At 30.9% G+C, this 20,736-nt stretch overlaps 5 protein-coding genes across 6 annotated transcripts; 2 read left to right on the forward strand and 3 right to left on the reverse strand.

Moving 5' to 3' along the window:
- Nucleotides 1-4: 4 nt before the first annotated feature.
- Nucleotides 5-6,256, reverse strand: LOC107187520 (zinc finger and SCAN domain-containing protein 2-like). Its single transcript, XM_015575638.1, has 14 exons — nucleotides 6,119-6,256; nucleotides 4,685-4,955; nucleotides 4,490-4,611; nucleotides 4,312-4,433; nucleotides 4,099-4,241; nucleotides 3,856-4,024; nucleotides 3,315-3,744; nucleotides 2,891-3,228; nucleotides 2,465-2,811; nucleotides 2,251-2,324; nucleotides 1,391-1,619; nucleotides 1,104-1,276; nucleotides 760-1,032; nucleotides 5-190 (listed from the first exon to the last, which is right to left on the reverse strand). Exons 1-14 carry the CDS (start codon nucleotides 6,254-6,256, stop codon nucleotides 5-7), a joined length of 3,015 nt encoding a protein of 1,004 aa, XP_015431124.1.
- Nucleotides 6,255-7,827, forward strand: LOC107187450 (N-terminal Xaa-Pro-Lys N-methyltransferase 1). Its single transcript, XM_015575555.1, has 5 exons — nucleotides 6,255-6,265; nucleotides 6,866-7,058; nucleotides 7,130-7,316; nucleotides 7,380-7,488; nucleotides 7,554-7,827. The coding sequence occupies exons 1-5, from the start codon at nucleotides 6,255-6,257 to the stop codon at nucleotides 7,780-7,782; spliced, it is 729 nt and encodes a 242-aa protein (XP_015431041.1). The 3' UTR covers nucleotides 7,783-7,827.
- A 106-nt stretch (nucleotides 7,828-7,933) lies between these two features.
- LOC107187551 (heparin sulfate O-sulfotransferase-like) lies at nucleotides 7,934-9,692 on the reverse strand. 2 transcript variants are annotated; one of them, XM_015575675.1, is made up of 7 exons: nucleotides 9,529-9,692; nucleotides 9,180-9,409; nucleotides 9,016-9,101; nucleotides 8,610-8,748; nucleotides 8,446-8,543; nucleotides 8,219-8,376; nucleotides 7,934-8,145 (listed from the first exon to the last, which is right to left on the reverse strand). In XM_015575675.1, the coding sequence occupies exons 1-7, from the start codon at nucleotides 9,638-9,640 to the stop codon at nucleotides 7,934-7,936; spliced, it is 1,035 nt and encodes a 344-aa protein (XP_015431161.1). In that variant the 5' UTR covers nucleotides 9,641-9,692. The 2 variants fall into 2 exon arrangements, with proteins under 2 accessions (XP_015431161.1, XP_015431160.1); XM_015575674.1 differs by having other exon boundaries at nucleotides 9,508-9,692.
- A 716-nt stretch (nucleotides 9,693-10,408) lies between these two features.
- Nucleotides 10,409-11,395, reverse strand: LOC107187538 (AP-2 complex subunit sigma). Its single transcript, XM_015575661.1, has 4 exons — nucleotides 11,314-11,395; nucleotides 11,028-11,177; nucleotides 10,795-10,968; nucleotides 10,409-10,513 (listed from the first exon to the last, which is right to left on the reverse strand). The coding sequence occupies exons 1-4, from the start codon at nucleotides 11,314-11,316 to the stop codon at nucleotides 10,412-10,414; spliced, it is 429 nt and encodes a 142-aa protein (XP_015431147.1). The 5' UTR covers nucleotides 11,317-11,395; the 3' UTR covers nucleotides 10,409-10,411.
- A 223-nt stretch (nucleotides 11,396-11,618) lies between these two features.
- Nucleotides 11,619-20,100, forward strand: LOC107187452. The gene is made up of 25 exons (XM_015575556.1): nucleotides 11,619-11,845; nucleotides 11,922-12,084; nucleotides 12,164-12,303; nucleotides 12,378-12,672; nucleotides 12,741-12,885; nucleotides 12,966-13,168; nucleotides 13,227-13,469; nucleotides 13,534-13,715; nucleotides 13,776-13,914; nucleotides 13,984-14,257; nucleotides 15,017-15,257; nucleotides 15,887-16,157; nucleotides 16,237-16,400; nucleotides 16,482-16,694; nucleotides 16,761-16,871; nucleotides 17,076-17,253; nucleotides 17,322-17,507; nucleotides 17,570-17,767; nucleotides 17,908-18,444; nucleotides 18,515-18,686; nucleotides 18,788-19,086; nucleotides 19,158-19,354; nucleotides 19,419-19,636; nucleotides 19,715-19,857; nucleotides 19,933-20,100. Exons 1-25 carry the CDS (start codon nucleotides 11,619-11,621, stop codon nucleotides 20,098-20,100), a joined length of 5,307 nt encoding a protein of 1,768 aa, XP_015431042.1.
- Nucleotides 20,101-20,736: the final 636 nt, after the last annotated feature.

Here is a 20,736-nt window from a genome sequence, read left to right on the forward strand (position 1 = left end):
AATTTTATACAATAGTCAGGTACTCGGAGGCAAGTTGTATTGGATCGACATGATAAGAAGTAACTAAACGAACTTTCTGACCATCTTGTGTTGTGAATTCGATCGCTTGTTCATTTTCGGCGATCCCTGGTTGCTCCGATTCTTCCATTTGATTAATTGTTGCGACTGTATTTGCATCCGTATTTTCATCCTATTGCATATATTCAATTATGTACACATATATAAGTGAGTGTACACATTTATAAATAATAACATAAGAACTTCAACAATTTACTGATTCGTAGATTTCATTAAGGCAAGTCAAAGGAATTAGCTTTGAAGGCTTTCTGTAAACTGTCTTCTTATTGGGTGTTATATATTGTCGGTTAATTTCTTTCATTAAATATTAAAATTTGTCAATTTAATTCGACGCTTTCTGTATAAAGCTGTTAGATATTTGATAAGTTATTACTACAGTCATGATTTGTGTAAATATTAAATAGCAAATAGAAACAACATAATGCATTTCATTTATAGAAATGTTCTAATAAATATTTATTGACAGACTCTTTATTTCATTTACTGTATTTTTTCTGTTTCTTAAGTGAAATATTCAAATTTAGTAAAGTATTGAAATTTAATATGAAAACAATCATTTATGCTACTACTTTACTGACTGGATTAGAGATGATGATTAATTTATGTTTTCTAGGAAAATAGTAACTAAACTGACTATTACACTATTATATTCGTTAGAATATATTTATTTAATAACGTTACCTCTAATGCTTTTACGATTGCTTCTGCGTCTGCTTGCACACTTGAAATACTTTTTACTTTCACTTCCTCTGTGTTTCCAGTATCTACACCCTTGATACCAGAATCCTGATTAACATGAACATTTAACGGTGCTGCCAATTCATCTGTAATTACTGCAGGATGAACTCTAATTTCTTGACCATCATTAAGTTGGTTAACAAACTGACTTTGAGATAAAAGTTGTCGAGCATCTTGAATCGATAGAGGGATTGGATTACCTTCTTCGTCTGTAATCTGTAAATATAATGCTTACACATATTTTTGTTTTTAATTTTAAAAATATTTAACATCTCGTTAATTTTTACCTGCAATTGGAGATCGGATTCTGAAAGTTCTACATTCATTCTTTCATTTGAATTATTACTACTATTATTATGAGAAGGATTAGAAAGTATTCCACTGTTCTCGACATTTAAATGAGGCAACGACTGATTCGTGTTTCCCTTTTCCTCCTTATTTCTTATCATTCCAGCATCAACTACATTAAAAATGAAATGCATAATACAGATAAAAGAAACTGCGAACTAAAAGCTTTATAAAATTAATTAATTATTAAGTAATTGTGTATAAGTAAATCATTTTTTGTTTTTACCGAAATGTAAAGTTCGAGACTGATTAGGATCATCTGGATCTTGGTATGAAACATAAATAATCTGTTGAATACCATCTCCCGATGCATCGTCTGTTGCAATAACTTGAGCCATTTGATCAGTCAACGAATGTTCATCAGATTCCTGAGAACTTGGTAAAATCTGCCAAACTTCACCAATTGGAGATCCTTCAACTTCACCAATTGTAGAAATTTTCGTCTCCCTGTGTACCTAAAATCAACTCGATAACAATACTCTAATATTAAATTTTATCAATATATCCTAAGTTCAAGAAAATCTCCGTCATTTGTTTGTCATCCGTGAATAATAAACGAGGCACATCAAAAGTGAGCAAAATACTAATGACCTGTAGAATAGCTCCTGAAACTTCGAAATGGCGCTGAATAACGTATCCCTGTATCAATTACTAGTGAAACAGAAATATTTCCTTACTTTCCATTATACATTTATGAAACTTTTATTTTGTATAACTTACCAATAAATTTGTAAGATTTTTGTAACGAACAGACTACCAATTTTTATACAAAGACAATTTTTTTGTTGACTTAGATTCGTTCACCCTAGTAAGGATTCTATTAGATTTAACGTGAAATAAAAGTTTCAATCAACATTATTAAACGTTTTACAACGTACAATATTAGATAATCGTATATGCTATAAATGCAGACTACACCAAGACTGAATACCTTATGAAGTAGCTGCTAAAAGTTACATAAAGGAACAATGAAAAATATTTCTGTAGCACCTGAATTGTGTTAGGAATGCTTTCAAGCTCCAAGATTTGAAATGTGAGATTTTCAAGAAACTACCTGTGATCTACAAATAAATTTTTATTTCTTACCTTTTTATGCTTCGTTAAATTCGAACAATCTGCGAATGCTTTTCCACAAACGTCACAGGAGTAAGGTTTCTCTCCTGTTACACAGGAAAGTATAAAACACAATTGGAAAACAAAATATAAAGTAAAGATTAAACAAATGTAAATGTATTAACTATGTTAACTACTTATAATACATTAGTGAAAAAATTAAGAAATTAGTAAAAAAAAGAGATACCAGTGTGAAGACGAAGATGTTTCTTCAAAGCCCACTGTTCTGTGAAACCACGATCGCAGTGAGCACATTGAAAAGGACGTTCTCCTTTATGCCTACGTACATGACACTTCCAAGTATCTTTGTGTAAAAAGCATTTCGCACAAAATTCGCATTTCCAAGGACGTTCGCCAGTGTGTCGTTTAACGTGAAGTTTAAATTGCGACGAAGTTGTAAATTTTCTTCCGCAATAATCGCAACAATAAGGTTTTTCGCCTGTATGTATCCGCATGTGTTCTTGTAGATTTCCATTTTGTGAAAAACTTTTATGGCATACTTCGCATGTATATGGTTTGTGACCTGTGTGCCACCTAAATGTAAAATTATTTGTCAGTATTTATATTTCTTAGTATAATTATTTAAATTGAATATTCCTGTCCATACAACAACCTGTAATGCAATGTAAGGCTAGTTTTATGGGCGAATTGTTGTCCACAAATTTCACAGAAGTACTTTTTCTCCCCGGTGTGCGTAGATTGGTGGTTAATTAGATTTGCTTTTGTTTTGAAACTGGCATTGCAGGATTTACAAATGTAGGGTCGATCATCGGAATGTACGAGCTGATGGCGTTGCAACAACTGCTTATGCTTGAAACTCTTTCCACACTTGTTGCAAACAAAGCGTCGACCGTTATTGTGTTCTGCTTCTTTGTGATATACTACAGAGCTGGGATGATTCAGAACTTTACCGCAAATATCACAAGGATATTCCTTTTCCAATTTATTTTTCTAAAAGACAACAGTAAAAAAAAAAAGGTTCATCGCATCTCTGTACAAAAGGATTTAACAATTCTTTCATTTTTTTACTAACTTACCTCGTGTATTAACATGTGAGTTTTCAAAACTGATTGTTGTGTAAAACTCTTATTACAAATAGTACAAAGATACAGTTCTTTACACTCGTGAACCATTTTTACGTGTAAATCATGAGACTGTATAGTTTCAAATGACTCGTCACACTGTTCACATGATAAAGTTTTTTGAGCATTATCGGACATACTTGATAGTTTTTTTACATGCTGTTCTTCCGATAAAATGGGTTCGAGGATGTTTGTCACTTTATCATCCTCTTCAGATGAAGGGTGGTTCAATTTAGAGGTAGAATCTTGTATATTGTGTTCAACACTTTCACTGTCTCCATCTCCAGTATGATGACTTGTTTTCTGATGCAGTCCCAAATTCTCTTTGCTTGTGAATAACTTTTTGCACTCCGAACACTCGTATTTTATTCCTTTATGGAAACTCCTGATTGTAAAAGACGTTTTAATTGTTAATTGTAATTACATCTTAATGTTAGTTTAATTAATTCAACATTTATCAAGTGTTTCAATGGTATGCATTAAAATTTTTGCTTACTTATGTATAATATATCTGCTACGTTGCAAGAAGCCTCGACCACAGAGTTGACATGTGAATTTATTTTTTCTACGACGTACCTTTGGTCGACCGCGTCCCCGTCCTCGATTTACTATCACTAATTCTCCAAGATCTTTTCCTTCTTCAGATTCCAAATGACCAATTATTTCTGTAATATGTAATTTTTTACAGAATAAATTGCTGAAGTAAATTGCTTTGTTGCGTAATTTCATTGGTACTTACCTTCTTGACTATCAGGAACAGACATATTTAATTGTTCCTCAGAGTCTTCAAAGTTATCAGGCTCTTCATCATCTTCTTCATCAATTACCCCCTCCTCTTTATATATTCTTTCTAATTCCTTGCCTTGAACTGCTTCCATGTATCTAAGCCATTCCATACGCTGTTATAAAAATGACAATAATTACACTGATCTATTTTGCTTTTAGCAAGTACCTTTTGGGAACCTTACGCTTCCTACGACGTCTTCCATCTCCGTCTATATCGTCTATTTCTTCTTCTTGCTTGTCTTCTTCCTCTTGACTTCCACCTTCCATTACCTCTTCTTTCGTTAGTTCCTAAAATTTAATGTTTGAAATATTATATGTAACACGAAAATATTATATTTACAAACCATAGATATGTTTTCTATATGCGTTTTCGGTGGTCGTCCTCTCTTTCGTTTTGGTTTACTCAATCCTTCCATTTGCAAACTCATTTCATGCTCCGCAGCATACATAGAACCATCTGCCATTACTACAGAATAAAATGTGAACGATTAATGATCTTTCTAAAGTATTTAATTAGAGTATTATGTTTAAAATAATACTTTTTATTATGATCTGTTGTTCAAATTGATCTTCTTCATTATATTGTGAAATGTTATCTAATTCTGATGCATCTGTTACTGCTTCCGCATTTTCTTTCCCAGCACGAAGTCGTTCTCGTTCGACTTTACGCTGATGTTCTACCTGATGCTTCCACATCTCACGAATTTTCCTTTGACCATCCACCAATAATTCAAAGAACTGGATTGTTGCCTCCAGTTGAATATTACAACCAGGGCATATAGTACGTGGTAGCTTACCATCGTCTTGGATCTTAAATTTAAACAATTACATTATAACAAAAATGATAGGCAGCAGAAACAATATACTGTAGACGTGAAAAATCTCTACATTAAATGCTTCTGCTTCATCTCCACTACTAGGGAGTTCTTAGTAGTATGAGAATACATCTTCATAGTGTATTGGTGAGACAATGCTAAAGCAATGATGAAACTTTTTTACTTTTGGTTCTTTGGTAATGAAAATTTTATTAACATGTTGGTGACATTTTTCTGATAACAATTGTATCAAACAGGATATAATTTGACTCATTTGTAATTTATGAGATACAGATTATAGAGAAAATGAGTTAGCATGAAATAAGTAAATATGATCCAAATTATATTGTATTCGGTATTGTTTTAATCGGAAAAATCTCACCAATATGTTAAAATGTTTATTAATAAAAATAAAAAGTTAAAGTTTCATCATTGCATTAGTCTGGTCTTACCAGTACATAGGCAAGTAATCTTTGTTGGCTTCCTGCAAACTACAAAAATAAACTGTCGAGGCTCAGACTGAAATTTATGAGTTATGGAAACATTAAACCTCTACGATAACTGTTCCAAAGTGGTTCCAAGTTTTGCGCATTAATCGAAGATTTACTGTATCTGTCAATTCGTTCGTTCCAGTGTTCAAAACTGAGTACCAAGTACTTTAGCTTAAGGTTGATTTTATGTTCACACTATATCTCTCACCAAAAGTATTTTATAGCATCATAACCTTCAAAGGAGATGCATAATGTATATATACTTACCGTATTTTCTCATTTACAGTCACAAGAATCATAGTTCACAATTCGAGATTATGTATATTTCTGATTAAAATTTATTGCAATCAACCATTGACACAGATAAGTATATACAATAAAGTCAATGGAAGTTTTGGAGCAATACACAGCAGCATAAGGGATTCCATATTAATTTACAAGTGCAACTAGAAGATTTATTATCGTGCGAAATAATTTACCAACAACTACATTCTTAATGAGAGCACGAAACAAATTTCTTCATAAAATAATATATTTTTGCAACATAAAAATAAGGCGAAGAACTGTCTGAAAAGCGTCAGAAAGATACATTGGATATTTGATTCGTGTAGTATTTGTACAGAAAGCAGGAAGTCAAGTTGGAGACTGATGTTTCGAAGACTCGTACCTTGAGCGGCAAGTACCGATTGACCATGGAACTCAAATCTGGATCCTCGTTGTCTCCCGTGTAGAGCAATTCTCCGTTTCCATTATTTTCCGCGCATAATCTACAAATCGTTGAATCATAAAGCCTTACTTCTGCCATGACTCCGGAGTAACTGGCCAACAACGACTGACATCGATTTTATCCTAACCAAACTGACGAGTGAATGCGTATAGTTTCGCCATAGTATGTACCCTTGATTATACGCAGTGTAAATTCTACTTTAATGTTTTATAGTTAATAATATGAATAAAAAATAAATTATAGCTTCCTAATGTGTATTATTAATCTTATTATTTATACATTTTAGTTTAATACAATTTTGCTGATACAAGTTCAGAAGCGATAATCGATTTATCGTCGATGTATCGACAAAATGGAGTTGTTAAATGTAGTATGTACATCGATATTTTGAAATCGATCCTGTTAAGTATCGATAGTAATGTATTTGTTATTTTTGTCTAAATGTTAATTTCAGAGTTGATCAGAGTTAACTTTTATGAAACGAGGGTTTTGAGAGAGAGCGTTCTATTAAAATTTTTTATTCGATAAAGACTGTATACTTATTCTCTTATTGTAATAAACATTTTATCGAATATAAAATTAACCTGTTTATGTAGAAGTTTATGTAGAAATTGTTATTGTAATAAGACACATGGCACATCTGCGATATATTTTTTCCATTTTTTAATGATTGACATTCGAATTTAGTAGTGAATGTAATTTATCAACGTTAAAAATGGAAAGAGAAGAAAATGTAGACGAAGAAAATGATTTTTACACTGCAGCTGCAAAATATTGGGAACACATTCCACCAACTGTGGATGGAATGCTTGGTGGATTTGGATTCATTTCTCAAACAGATACTAAGGGTTCAGCAATTTTTTTAAAGGCTATACTTGAGGTGTGATGATCTATACATTGTATAATCATTAACATTCAAATATACTAGTAATAATTTTTATTTAATTCCAGTCAAAGTATGCACCATCAAAAACCTATGCATTGGACTGCGGTGCAGGCATAGGAAGAATAACTAAGAATCTATTATTAAATCATTTTAAACGTGTTGATTTAGTAGAACAAAATTCAAAATTTCTAGAGGTTGCTAAAACATACTTGAAAAACTATTCTACAAGAATTGGCAACTATTATTCCAATGGTAATTTTTAATCGCTCTGTTAATTATTCCAAGGATATTTAGTTAATTAAATAACCTTTCAAGGACTCCAAAACTTTCACTTTACCACAAAGAAATATGATGTCATTTGGTGTCAATGGGTTTTGGGTCACTTAAGGGAGGATCATTTAGTAGAATTCTTTAAAAATTGTTTGTAAGTATTCATGATTCCAATATATAAAAATATGAGTGATTAATCATTGATTAAAATTTTTGTAGGATGGGTTTAAGGCCTAATGGTTTAATAATAGTTAAAGAAAATGTAACAACTTCTAAAAATTTAGAAGTTGATACAAAGGATTCTTCTGTAACACGTCCACTATCTGAATTTTATCGTATATTTGAGAAGTCTAATTTAATTTGTATTAAAGAAGAACAACAACATAAATTTCCACGTGGATTATATCCAGTTTATATGTTTGCCCTAAAACCTGCTGACACTCCTTAAATTTGTAAAAAACTGGCATCTAATTAATAAACTGTCTCATTGTTTATACGTCCTTGAAATATACACTTTTCCATGCTTAATACTTTTACAAATTTGTTTAATTTTGTACAAAAAATACTATAGAAAACTGTGTTTATTTAAGAAAGTAAGTTTATTTTGGTCGTATTTTCTCATACATAAATCGCTGATTTACATCTTGAGGAGAGGCATTTATGAGACGATTCTTTACCGCATGAAAATGCGTCAAAGCAAAATTATACAATTCATTCTCCATTTTCCAAACGACAGATTTTTGTATTTTATCTACAGTTTCAGGTCGCGGATTTATTTTCTGAGTAGTCTGACGTAAGTGTGATTTATTATCTGAAACATTGTGAACTCATAAGTACATACTTTATAAAGCCAAGTAGATTTCATTAGATCTTTGTTTCCTCACTATGTAAAAAAGAGTTGTATGCTCCTTTAAAAAACCGTGGAAGTACAATCTGTAAAATTTCAACAAATTCTGTTAGTTCCTCCGTCACTCCTACAAGAAGATAGTGTTTTTGCAGATTTCTCTTTGCTTCTTCTAATGCCCAACTATTTCCAATTTCCCTGTTAAATCATACTTAATTCAATATTGATAAACAATTATTATAAAGACAACGTTTTATTATTTCTTACCAACATGCGGGATCGTGACCACATAAAAAAGGTATTTGTAACCACATATTATCAGGATCGCAATCTGGTTGACCAGCATCAATACATTCATCAAATGTCTAGAAATAAATAAAACTATATAATACCTATACAATGAATATAAATTGTAACTGATGTGTACTGACCTTTGTATCACCATGTTTTCTTCTAATTAAATGTGGTCTGAAATTATCTCCATATCTTAAAAAATAATAATAAGAAACAAACCTATCTAAAGGTTTGCGCAGAAGATTTATGTATAAAGGCGTTTTTCTTACTCCAAACCTTAAAATAGAAACTTAATTTAAGGCTATAAGAAAACATAAATCATTTACAATAAGTAGACTGTTGATTTTATGCATTTATGTATTTTCATTTATCTAGAATCAATTTATAGGTTTTAACATGGTTTTTATTTTATTTAGAACCCATCAGAACATTTGGTACCATGGACAAGTTTCTACTCAATTTCAGTTTCTATAAATTGATCTTTAAAGGTTAATATTTACATAAATATTCACAGTCTAATAACAAATACCTTTATTTACTTACTTTTCAAAATTTAAATATGCCATATGACCATGATAAAATGCTGGTTTCTTCACAGTCCATTCACTTACATTATTTGCAAACTGAATCTAGAATTTTTAAATATATAGTTAAGTATTATTTCTAACGAAATGCAAATTTATAGAAATATAAAACTACCATATTACCTGATTAGGGAGAGTAAGAGTATGCATATTGTTGGTGACGTTAATGTGTAAAACATGATATTTATTTTGTTTGCATAGATCATAGACCAAACCTACGAAACTGGTGGATGCTGTTTTTGGTACCCTGTTGTAGATGATAACAAGATCATCAAAAGCTGATGATTTATAAGATTGCTCGTTGATTTCAAGCCCAGCTTGTACATTGTTTTGGTCCTGTGCGATGGCATTGTCTAGAAGTATGATACGATACCTATGTTATTCCATCACCTTTAACAAAATGAAATATTAAAAGGATGATGTTCTTGATGTTACAAATTAATAAAATTACATCCTCTATAATCACGTGTACGCAATAATTTGTAGTGATCCTCCAGGAAACTTAGTTTCATTTTTAGGTAAATAATAGTGATTGTAAATATCACTACTAAAATCCATTGTAATAGGAAACTTCTATGTATCATTATTTTTCTTTCTCTTGAGTTGTTAATTTTTTCTCATTATGTAAATAATAAAAACAATACTTCACAAATTTCCAATGCCACCGTTATTCCAAAGTATTATAGACTCTATACTACTACGAGATTATAAACACTAATAATAATTTATATAAACACGGTCGATGTGGTTTTAGCATCCATAGCGAATAGATTCGTGCTATTAAAACCAACCATCACTTATTTTTGCACAGTTTCAACAAGACTAAAAACACTAATTTAAAGTTTATATCATTTCTCATCCATTTATAGATAAAATTAAAATTTTACTTCCGCAAAGATGTACTTCAGTGAAATTCGCGTGCAAAACAGAGTTCGATAACTTAAATCTTCGATAAATCGATTATCAAACTTCGACTAATTGAAATCGAACAGTTATATAATAGAAAATTCGATATGTGAAAATTTTAAATATTTAAACAATTTTAGATTCTAGTTATTTTTTTTTAATTTTATACTTAGCTTATAAAATATATAATAAAATAAACAAGTTGAAATACCGAAAAATATCAATAAATTCATATTGATACACTAATAGGACATTACATCGGTATTCTCACATTGCAATTAGTGTAGTTATAAGTTGTACGAATTGAGTTATAAAATCCCACAGGTTAATTAGCCAAGATAGATACAACACGAAGGTCTGATTAAATACATTTTTTTATTCATAACATGATTTATTTTTTACATCTTTATGATGTACTTGATAAATACAGCAAAATAAATTGAATATTTTTATTCTAACGAATTTAACATTAAAAGTTGTTTTAGCACTTTTGTTTGACTGGTTTCCCTTATTTCACCTGCTAAAAACATTTCATCTACAACTGTATATACCTGCAAATGATCCTCATGATGAATATGACTACATTTATTGCAATTAGACTACAGATTTTATGCATGTTTGGCTAATATAAATATGGAATACACTATAAAGAAGTGAATTCAGTGATAATCAAGGAAACTTAAATTTTTCTAGTTATCTTTAAAAAACTGCAGTAGAAAAAATCAGATCCTCTTTCATGACTATTTATGGAAATTAGTGTGTACAAAAATGTGAACTCGCATAAACATCCATAGCCTAATTATATATTTATATATTTAAAACTTAAATATACCTTATAAAAATTAAAAACCAAGTCCAATTCACATACATTATGGAAATACTCATTTAATACTTCAACAAAATTGTGTATTGCTTCTAGATAACACAAATTATTATCGTTGACATCGACACAAATGCAGAAATACAAACCAGCATATCTCCTATATACAATCTTGAAGTTACGAAACTAAAACATAAAAGATTAAGTTTTTTGTAACATCACTGAAGTTACTGAATGAATATTACCTCAACAAAGTTGGTGTGCTTAGCATCACGGACAGTCACCACTGCGTGAACCTCCTCTATTAATTTCTGTTTTTCATCATCGTCAAAATTCATATACCACTTAGCTAGCCTGGTCTTTCCAGCTCTGTTTTGAATGAGAATAAAGCGAATCTGTGATCGAATTATAAATCATTTTAGAAATTTTATAATAATTCTTCAATAGAATTGATAAATGGTATTAACGAAATATAATTTCTAATATTACAAATAAATAGTGAAATATATCAGTGTTTCATTAACTACTTGCCATGACTGAGTTATTTTTAATGCGAGAAGTGACACTAGTACTCGTACAGTTGACAGTTGCTTAACAGCAAGAACAACACACGAGATTCAGTGACATTTGTTGCCGCCCCTGGGTTATCAAGACTACAAATTAAGTCACGTTATAATTTATAAATATTATAAGAAGTCTGTATATTTTAACGATTAATTATGAAAAGTCATAAAAATTAATTAAAACTGTTGCACAAACATTTAGATTTTACTTTTTATAGGTTTCTTGGGCTTGTATTGAGTATTAATACATGCGAAATTGCCTATGAAAGTAAAATGGCTGACGGTGGTAAAGTTGAATTTGAAAATGATCAAGATTTGGATGAGAATCTAGATAATGAAGAAATTTTGCAAACTAATTCTGACTTGCACGAATACGAAAATGGAGAGGGAACAGACAGTTATAGGGAACAAACGTCAGATTTGAAATATATTGAAGAATATTCCTTCATAGCCAGAAAACCAAAAAATGGCACCATAACACAAAACTTTTTAGAGTTTTTGTATCCTCTTTGTAATATTTTTGTGTGTAACCTTTTGTTTACATTTGAGACCATATGATTTCTTAATGCCATATAGTCATTCTTATGCATATGATTGTCAAAAAAATTTCAACCTATGCGTGATCGATACAGATACTATTGCTTTTGCTTCTGGCAATTTGATTCACTTTTTTAACGTAGTAGACAATAGAATTTCATTTAAAAGAGGTTCTATGGGTGGAGGTATTGGTCATATATCTGTGAGTACCTGTTTCCTTAAATTATATTAAGTTATCTTAAAGTCGATAAGAATTTATGAATTTCACAATAACTTTGTAGAAAAATCCTGTTACTGAACATTTTGCTGTCGCAGAAAATGGAATAAATCCAGTAATAACTATTTACAGCTGGCCTTCTATGAAAATTATAGCTATTTTAAAAGGAGGAACAACTAATCGCTATTTTCATTTGGCTTACAGGTAGACAATTATGCAGTAAATATATTTAAACATTATTTATGATGTTAAAATAAAATTACATGTTTTGATTATAGCCCTGATGGTTTATTATTAATATCGCAAGGTGGTGAACCTGACCATTATATCTCTCTTTGGAATTGGAAGGTGTCAACAATTATTCTGCAATGTAAATCTTACGTTCAAGATGTATACAATGTAACATTTTCTAAATATATTCCTGGACAACTAACGTCTAGTGGATCAGGACATATTAAATTTTGGAAAGTGTCCAAAACATTTACTGGGTTAAAACTTAAAGGCCAAACTGGTAAATTTGGAAAGACAGAGATCTCCGATATCATCGCAATTCATCCAATGCCCAATGAAACAGTAAGAGAATATGCTAAAAGATTTTCAGAGAAAATTTCAACATTACACTACATTTTTGTATGTTCCAGGTAATTTCAGGATGCGAATGGGGTAACATTCTTTTGTGGGATGAAAATTTAATTAAACTCGAAGCTTGTAGAAAGAATAACGAGCCAGCTCACATTAATTATATTACTCAGTTTGAATATATCAACGGAGAACTTATTTCAGTTGGTAATGATATAATTCACATATGATGATTAGTCAGAAAACATATGAAGTAAATTGTAATCTTCTATATATATTTTGAACAGGAATGGACGGATGGATACGATTTTGGTTTTATGACACTATTGATCATGCTGATCTTCCTAGTGGAGAACAGTTTCTTGAATTACAACCAATATATGAATTTCATATTACAGAAGGGGAGGCGCATTTTCAAAAAGATGCAATGCTCATGAGCATTCAAAAACAATCACCAGATGATCCAGATAAAACGATTTGGTACGCCCAGGTAAATATGCTATATCCTTAGAGTATCTGACATTATTATCTACAGATATATTTGACAGGATGGAAACGGTGGAATATGGTTACTTGATCTCTGCACCAATAAAAAAGACCAATTGCAAAAAAAAATATTTACATGTCATGCTGGTCCTGTAGTCGATATGGATGCAGCAGATTGGGGACCATTTGTTGCTACACTTGACAAACATGGCCAGTTGCATGTTTATAATTACATCGAAAAGAAATTAGTACTTGTTTATACATTTCGCGATAATGGTAGTCAAGTAATTTGGTTACCATGTGAGGTGAATATTATCTTTCTTATTTTTATGTTATCCAGAAGAATGTTAATATTCGGAAAACTTTTAGAGTGAAAAAACAGGCTCCACGCTTGTGTGTGCTTTTCAAAGTGGCGTTATTCGAATGATAACAATAGCAATAAAGACAGCGAGTGTAGAAAATAATATAAAGGGAGACTATACAAGACTGATACAACATTTAAAACCACATTCAATGCCAGTTACCGTAATGTGTTTTAATATTTCATGTAGGTATGTTTTGCATGAGTCTTAATGACTGTACTATCATTAAGAAACACAATTTCTTTTTAGTTTATTAGTAACGGGCAGCGAGGATGCTACTGTTTTTGTATTTGGTATACATTCCACTGATTCTTATCCTAATATTGAACCTATTGGTTACATAAATGTTCCATCACCTGTTACTTGTATGACATGGAATTTACAAGAAGTAAATACAAGCATTACAATGGTATTTTACTGGAATTCAACAAATGATAATAGAATTTGATTTGATTAGGAAGCAACGTTGTTAATTGGGTGTTTGAAAGGAGATTGTGTGGAAGTAGAATTACCTACAGAACCTCAATCATACACGACAACTTCTTATGAACTAGTCAAGTGTAAGCTTGTAATATTTAAGTTTGAGTCAGTGAAATCATTGATACAAAGAGAAATGCTGAAAAAAGAATATGAAAAAGAAAAAGAGAGACGAATTGCAGAAAAAAAGAAAGAAATTGAACAACTGATAGTAGAAAATCCTCATATTATAATTGATGACGAAGCATTTCTTGGTAATAACTCATTTCTATTAGGTGTACAAATGAATAATCCAATTTTTCGTAAGTAATTACAAAATTAATAATAAAATCAATGACTTCTAAGACAACGTAAAAACAACTTGTAAAGCCAGTTGGAGGTAACGCAATAAACCATTTCGAAACGTTTACATCAGATGGGAGAGATCCAAAAGGATGGAAAACGGGTTCTGCATTTGATGAAATATTAAAGGCATAATTTATGAGTTACTGAAACTAGGTAAAACAGTTACTGTGGATTGATTAGAACGAAAACGCCCCTATAGTAGCAAAGGAGAACGTCGGGTGAAGTTTTTGTATAACAACACTAGGCCACATGTTGCTTCTAATATGAAAGACGTAATGAATCTTGATTGGGATGCTATACAGCACCCGGCATATTCACCTGACATTGCTCCTTCTGATTATTCTTTGTTCCAATGGATGCTACCACACTTTTGTCTGATATGCACTTGCAACCAGAGGATAAAATACAGAAATGACGGAACAACTTCATCATATCCATAGATACGGCATTTTTTCGAAATGGAATTCGTCAACTGCTTGAAAGATGGCTTAAAGTTATACAAAGTAATGACGATTACTTTGAATGATGAATCTGTTTCGCTTTCTTTTAAAATAAACCTTGGATTTCCCAGAAAAATTTGGATTACTGATTTGTACATCTAATAATTTTTACGAAAGTAACTGAATTCATATTTATGATTATTTATAGTGCTTTATTTCTTTTCTAAGCGGAATTTGAGGAAGAAAAGTTGATCCTTCCGGAAATCTATATTCCAGAAATTCCGAACAGGATTTTAGTAGCTCAATACGGTACCAATGGAAATATGTGGTTATTTGTGGCTGGTTTTGATGCGGGATATGTGTATGAATACCCACGTCCACTGTCTGGAAGAATGAAAGGCACTAAACCAATTAGGAGTAGAATAATCGTACATGCTGAAGACACAGAGATTCAAAATTGCCTTTTTTAGTACGGTCATATAAAAATATTTTAAAAGAAGAAAGATTACACTGGAGATCACAAAAAAATTTTATTCTTGGTGTCAGGGATTTAAGATCGGTTTCAGAGTACTCGAGGATCCTGATTTGACATTATATTTTCGTTTTAGCTCAATTGGCTACGATTTTCAAAATAATCGAAACTGTTGCATTTGTGTCGATTTGAAATACCTATTACTTTTTCTTTTTTGTTACTTATCCTCTTCCCAAAACCCCCTTGTGAAATTTATTTACTTTCGGGGTAGTGATTTCGAAAGTAAAGAATAAAATAAGTGATTTTATTTTGTTTCAGGGGTGAATTTCATGGAAGTGATTGCGCATTTTTTTTTCATAACTTTCTATGTAATTATCCTGTCTCTTATAGCATTTTATGACTAAAGGTAATTCAGAATCATAGAAATTACTGTTTTATTTTTTTTCCTTATTTTGCATAAACATTTAAGACATACACATATCTAAAAAATTAGAGCCAATCAAGAAAAAATAATGGCATTTTCAGGATCAAGATCACTAAATTACTCAAAATCGATTCTTAAATCCCTGGCAACAGATTGACTGTTCCTCTGTGTTATATCAAATTAATAGTATCTTTTTTCATAGCAATAATAGGGAATACTTATTCCTCGGAACACAATATGGAGAACTCTATGTATGCAAGATGAACGATGAAGATCCATTAAATTTCTCGGATTATTGGATTCTTCCTATACATGATCCTTACAATGGACACATTTCGAAAATATTACTGAGTTACGATAAGAAAATGTTGTTGACTTGTGGTCATGATGGAAATATATTTTCTTTTATAATCAACACTGATGTACTGGATGATAGTCTGAAGATACCAGTTGAACAACATTCCTTGCCTCTGGTAAGTTCATTCTTGAATTGATACTTTTCAGCTGATTGACGTAAAGTATGTATCTTTTTAATTATTTGTATAATTATAGCCCAAAAATGTTGAAGACATCGAAGATATCGACTATCCAAGCTTGGAAGAAGTAATTACGCAAATGGAACAAAATCGAATTATCTCTGTGGCAGAAAAGAAAAAGGAAGAGATGTTACTAATTATACGTGGTTTAGTAGAAGAATATGTCCAAATTACTAACAGGTTTCATCATTTCCTTTATTTAAATAATAATTATAAAATGAAAATTATTCTACGACTATTTATTTTATTTTGTAAAACTAGGAACTTAAGTCTCCTGCCATCACAGCGAATAACACAGTTCGAATTGGATCCTAGAATTGTAGAAGATTTAGAACAGTACTTGAAAGCACAAATGGCCTTGACTCAGGGAAAGTTAGAATTTCACATAGAAAAAAGTAAATTAGGATTACAAAAGTTAATGGATCATTTCGTTACACCTATTACACATTTACCATTTGCAGTTTGCAGTATATTGTAAGCATTTTTATTATTTTCATTAATATTTATACTATATTTACTGAAATATATTATTGAATTTAGGAATGAGGATAAAACAGTACATTCTGTAAGAGAACTGAAACTGAATATTGATAACGTTTCAAAACATATAGAGATAATGAAACATTTTGAAGAACAACAACGAATAGAGAAGTATGTTTTTTTTTACACATGATTACAAAATTGCGTAAATTTAAATTATTTCCAGAGAAGACAAATAGAATTGCATAATCCTACCCAAATAGAAATAGCTGCTGCGTTATGTTTTTCACGCTAATTTTATGTTTTTATTAGTTAAAATACTTACTTGATTCATTTTGCTTTCATTGTGTATATGGCTCTATTATCTGGCTTTAGGATAATACCAGCAGAAATTGAAGTTAGGGAAGAAACAGAAGAGGAGGAAATACAATACTTGGAAGGTCTTTTAGCTGAAAATTTCAGTGATTTAACATCTGGATTAGGAATTCAAATTAATCAGATGTTATTAAAGTATAAAGAGAAAAAAGCAGATTTAATTCGGCGGCAAAAAGAAGTAAATAAGTTATAATAGAAAGATGTTATGGTAAAAACAGTATGTATAACATATAATATTACTTTCAGTGGCAACAATTGCACGCCAGGAAACCAAATTTAGCTAAAAGTCGTATGGAGGATGCAACGTTTGTCAAGAAAACAAAAAGAGCTATCGGTGAATACAATTTGAAGACAAGTACAGGTTTTAATTTAGCAGTAAAGAAACAAACGGCTGCTTCAAAATATAAGGAACTTCTAGATTGTAGAATCAAGGTATATGAACTCGTACAGTCTATTCTTGCGATAATTAATGTTAAAAATAATTATTTTCATAGCTGCATGACTTGCGAGAGCAATTCAATACAAAGTTGAATGCAGCTAAACTGAAAAAACAAAGATTGCAGACAGAAGTTCTTAAATTAATGGAAACGCTTAAAAGAATTCATACAGAAATTCCATTTAAGAGTATAAAGCCTCTGCCACAGCCTCCAAAATTGAATTTTGATATTGAATTTCCTGAACATAAACTGGAGGTCAGTTGACATTATTTTTTATAATGGGAACATAACAAAAAGTTTTTTCCGTTCGATACTACTTTCATAGTTCGAAACATCATAATTTTTTAGAATTGGAATATAATAAAAATTTCTTTCTTTCAATATTACTTTTGCAGCTAGAAAAATACACATCGATGACGGAAAAGGTACAACAAGTGAAACGACAAAGACTATCATTAATTACGGATCTCCCAGTAGATCAATTTGATTTAGAATACGAAGTACTGCTTTGCGATGATAAAACAACCGTCGGAGAAGACATAGAAAGCCTCTCCACTCTTGTTTCGTCGTCGAAAATGAAAATAAAAGATAATTTATCTACGCAAATCGATTTAATACGAAATCTGAACACAAGTGATGCCACTCAGACCTCATGGGAACGGGAAATGAAACGTAATCGAATGTGGCGCAAAATATACGAGCAAGATTGTATTTTACGATATATCAACGACAGCTATAAAGAATTAGAACATGAATTAGACGAGTTAGAAGAAGATCGACTTGATGTTATATATCAAAGCACTTATATAAATCTACATTTGTTGACTCTTTACGAAGAATTTATTATCCTCAGAGAATGTGAAGCGTCAGAACACGCTCTCGAAGAGAAAGTTAATCAAAAATCAAACGAACGTGCCACTTTAATGTTGAAAGTAACTATCGCCGTGAAAGTAAAAATACTAACTTGATGATATTAAATAATACAGGACATCATTTTCACAGATGCAAGCTATAAATGTCAAAATTACGACTCGAGAAGAAGAGGTTCGGAAGTTGCATACAAAAATTAAAGACATTGCTACTGAATTTACAAAAGCCGCGGCTGGAAACAAATTTCAGGATTTTCTTCAAAAAATATTTAGAAAAAAATACACAGCTGTAAAAGACAAAAACGGTGTTCACATCTTTCTTTTATAACCGGACATTTTCATCGTTTAATTTCCGTTTATTTTAACTGTCATTCCATAAATTTTATTAATTGAATTATAATTTTAGGTTCCTTGGATACAGTCACGCAATCATCGGAAACAAGTTCTGAGGAAACCGATAGTACAGTAGACTCTGAAACTGGACATATTCTGCTTGATGAAAGTATATGTCCACAAGGGTGTGATAAACAATTGTATGAAATGGCGTTTTCCGCAAGAGAGAAAAGATATGCATATGAATTCCAAATTAGAGAGGAGCAGAAAGAAATAGAATTGTTATACAAGGAATTGGAAACAGACACAAAAATGTTAAGGGTCACTGAAAATAATTGGAAAATCAATCAAGCAGATCTACAAGCTTTTATGGTACTTTAAAATATCATGTTATATGACCTTCGGAATTGATTTGTCAATGTAATTTTACCTACTCTTAATAGTTAGAAAAGCAAAAAAAATTAAATGACATCGATATAACAGTTGTATTAAAAATGCACCAACTACAACACATATCAGATTCTGGGTGTATAACAGAAATGAAAGACTGTGTAGTTTTTAATAAGAAGGAATTATCAAATCTATATGCTAGAGTAGGAGAACTGCAAAAAGAAACATTGGATTTGGCAGAAAAACGGAAGTAAGTTTGAGATAATATGTGCGACAATGTCAAAGAAAAAGAAAATCTTACTTACTTTTTCCAGAAAAAATGAGATGCATCTCAAAAGAATAAAGTTGGATCTGAAGTATATGGAAACACAAAATAACAAATTAGAATTAGAGATCAAAGAGAAAATGATACAAAAATTTGGTCGAAGAGTATCCTTAATCAGTCTATATGAAACTGTTTTGCAGAGATTGATTTATGATACCAAAACTGATGTACGCAACATTATGAAGAACTTTTCTGAAGAAATGAAAAGTAAATTGAAGTTTTTGAAACACTGTAGAATCTGTTTGATGAAAGTTTATTAATTACCATTTCATTTTTGGTATTTAGATGTAAACAAAGATTACAACGAGGGTTTAATTGTTTTAACAAATTTGATCCGAAATAATACTGAAAAAATAAGTCTGCTAACACTGTTGGAGAGAGAAAAGATTAAGCTTAAAAAAATTTTGGAGCAAGTTCCAATTTCAGAGGCAAGTATAATTTTACTATAATCATTAATCATATAAAAATTGACTAATATTCAGTAATATCTTCTTTAATTATAGGAAAACATGTTACAAGTGGAACTTCAGCATGAAGCTGATATAGCCACACTTGAAAGCATTCTTCATAGTCAGATACAACAGAAACATTTGCTTCAGTATGACGTAAGGAGTCTCAGAAATGAGCCAAAAAAATTAATTCCAGATTGTTTAAAGGAAGACATGACATAGAAACTATTCATTTCAGATTCAATAACTGTGTAAGTCGTAAGTAATTAGTTCATATACGTTGTATGTATTATTTACACAAATAAAACAAGTACAACAATCTAGCATTGTAATGTAAAAATATACCTGCAGGTATTAAATTGTAACAGAATTTCGTTATTAAGTCAGTTCCTAAAGTACATAAAACATTTCAGATATTGATAACATTAAAAACTTAAAATTGTTTACTAACTTTCAAACAAATATTTTATTTTAATAAAGTTCTACCAGCTTCTACAGTTATTATTATAACATAAATAAATAGAATCAAATCCCAAACAATTTGTTTATTGGTCTCATTTTTAAAATTGATTTTTTTTATTTTAATCGTTTTTTCATACATTAACTTACACATAAAAAATTACAAAAATTTTTCCCTCTACGATGTGTGAACAATAGAGAAACTACTCCAGCGCTACTTCTGTCCTTCGGTCTCGACTTCCCTACCATAAACCACGCAGTCTATTATATATATGATCTTTCACGCAAATGAAAAATGTATAGTTCTAATTGGTATATAATTCATGCCACACCGCTGTACTAGTGGTTCACCCGGTTCACCTTATTATAATCCACGACTTTATGGCTATTTCTAAGCCA

The sequence above is a fragment of the Dufourea novaeangliae genome, unplaced genomic scaffold (genome assembly GCF_001272555.1).
Source record: "Dufourea novaeangliae isolate 0120121106 unplaced genomic scaffold, ASM127255v1 scaffold89, whole genome shotgun sequence".
Taxonomy (NCBI): domain Eukaryota; kingdom Metazoa; phylum Arthropoda; class Insecta; order Hymenoptera; family Halictidae; genus Dufourea; species Dufourea novaeangliae.

Bases quoted from the DNA above. Each gene is read 5' to 3' on its own strand.
- LOC107187520 (XM_015575638.1), bottom strand. From the start codon at position 6,256: ATGGCAGAAGTAAGGCTTTATGATTCAACGATTTGTAGATTATGCGCG. The intron at 2,812-2,890 runs GTTGTTGTATGG...TTTTACATTTAG, and splicing joins AGCCTTACATTGCATTACAG to GTGGCACACAGGTCACAAAC. The intron at 1,277-1,390 runs GTAAAAACAAAA...TTTTTAATGTAG, and splicing joins GTCTCGAACTTTACATTTCG to TTGATGCTGGAATGATAAGA.
- LOC107187450 (XM_015575555.1), top strand. The intron at 7,059-7,129 runs GTGTGATGATCT...ATTTAATTCCAG, and splicing joins TTTTAAAGGCTATACTTGAG to TCAAAGTATGCACCATCAAA. The intron at 7,489-7,553 runs GTAAGTATTCAT...AAATTTTTGTAG, and splicing joins GAATTCTTTAAAAATTGTTT to GATGGGTTTAAGGCCTAATG.
- LOC107187551 (XM_015575674.1), bottom strand. From the start codon at position 9,640: ATGATACATAGAAGTTTCCTATTACAATGGATTTTAGTAGTGATATTT. The intron at 9,102-9,179 runs GTAATATGGTAG...TAAAAATTCTAG, and splicing joins CTCTTACTCTCCCTAATCAG to ATTCAGTTTGCAAATAATGT. The intron at 8,749-9,015 runs GTAAGTAAATAA...TTCTATTTTAAG, and splicing joins GCATATTTAAATTTTGAAAA to GTTTGGAGTAAGAAAAACGC.
- LOC107187538 (XM_015575661.1), bottom strand. The intron at 10,969-11,027 runs GTAATATTCATT...TTTATGTTTTAG, and splicing joins AGCACACCAACTTTGTTGAG to TTTCGTAACTTCAAGATTGT. The intron at 10,514-10,794 runs GTATATTTAAGT...GATCATTTGCAG, and splicing joins TGGTTTTTAATTTTTATAAG to GTATATACAGTTGTAGATGA.
- LOC107187452 (XM_015575556.1), top strand. From the start codon at position 11,619: ATGGCTGACGGTGGTAAAGTTGAATTTGAAAATGATCAAGATTTGGAT. The intron at 12,304-12,377 runs GTAGACAATTAT...TTTTGATTATAG, and splicing joins TATTTTCATTTGGCTTACAG to CCCTGATGGTTTATTATTAA. The intron at 17,508-17,569 runs GTATATGAACTC...TTATTTTCATAG, and splicing joins TTCTAGATTGTAGAATCAAG to CTGCATGACTTGCGAGAGCA.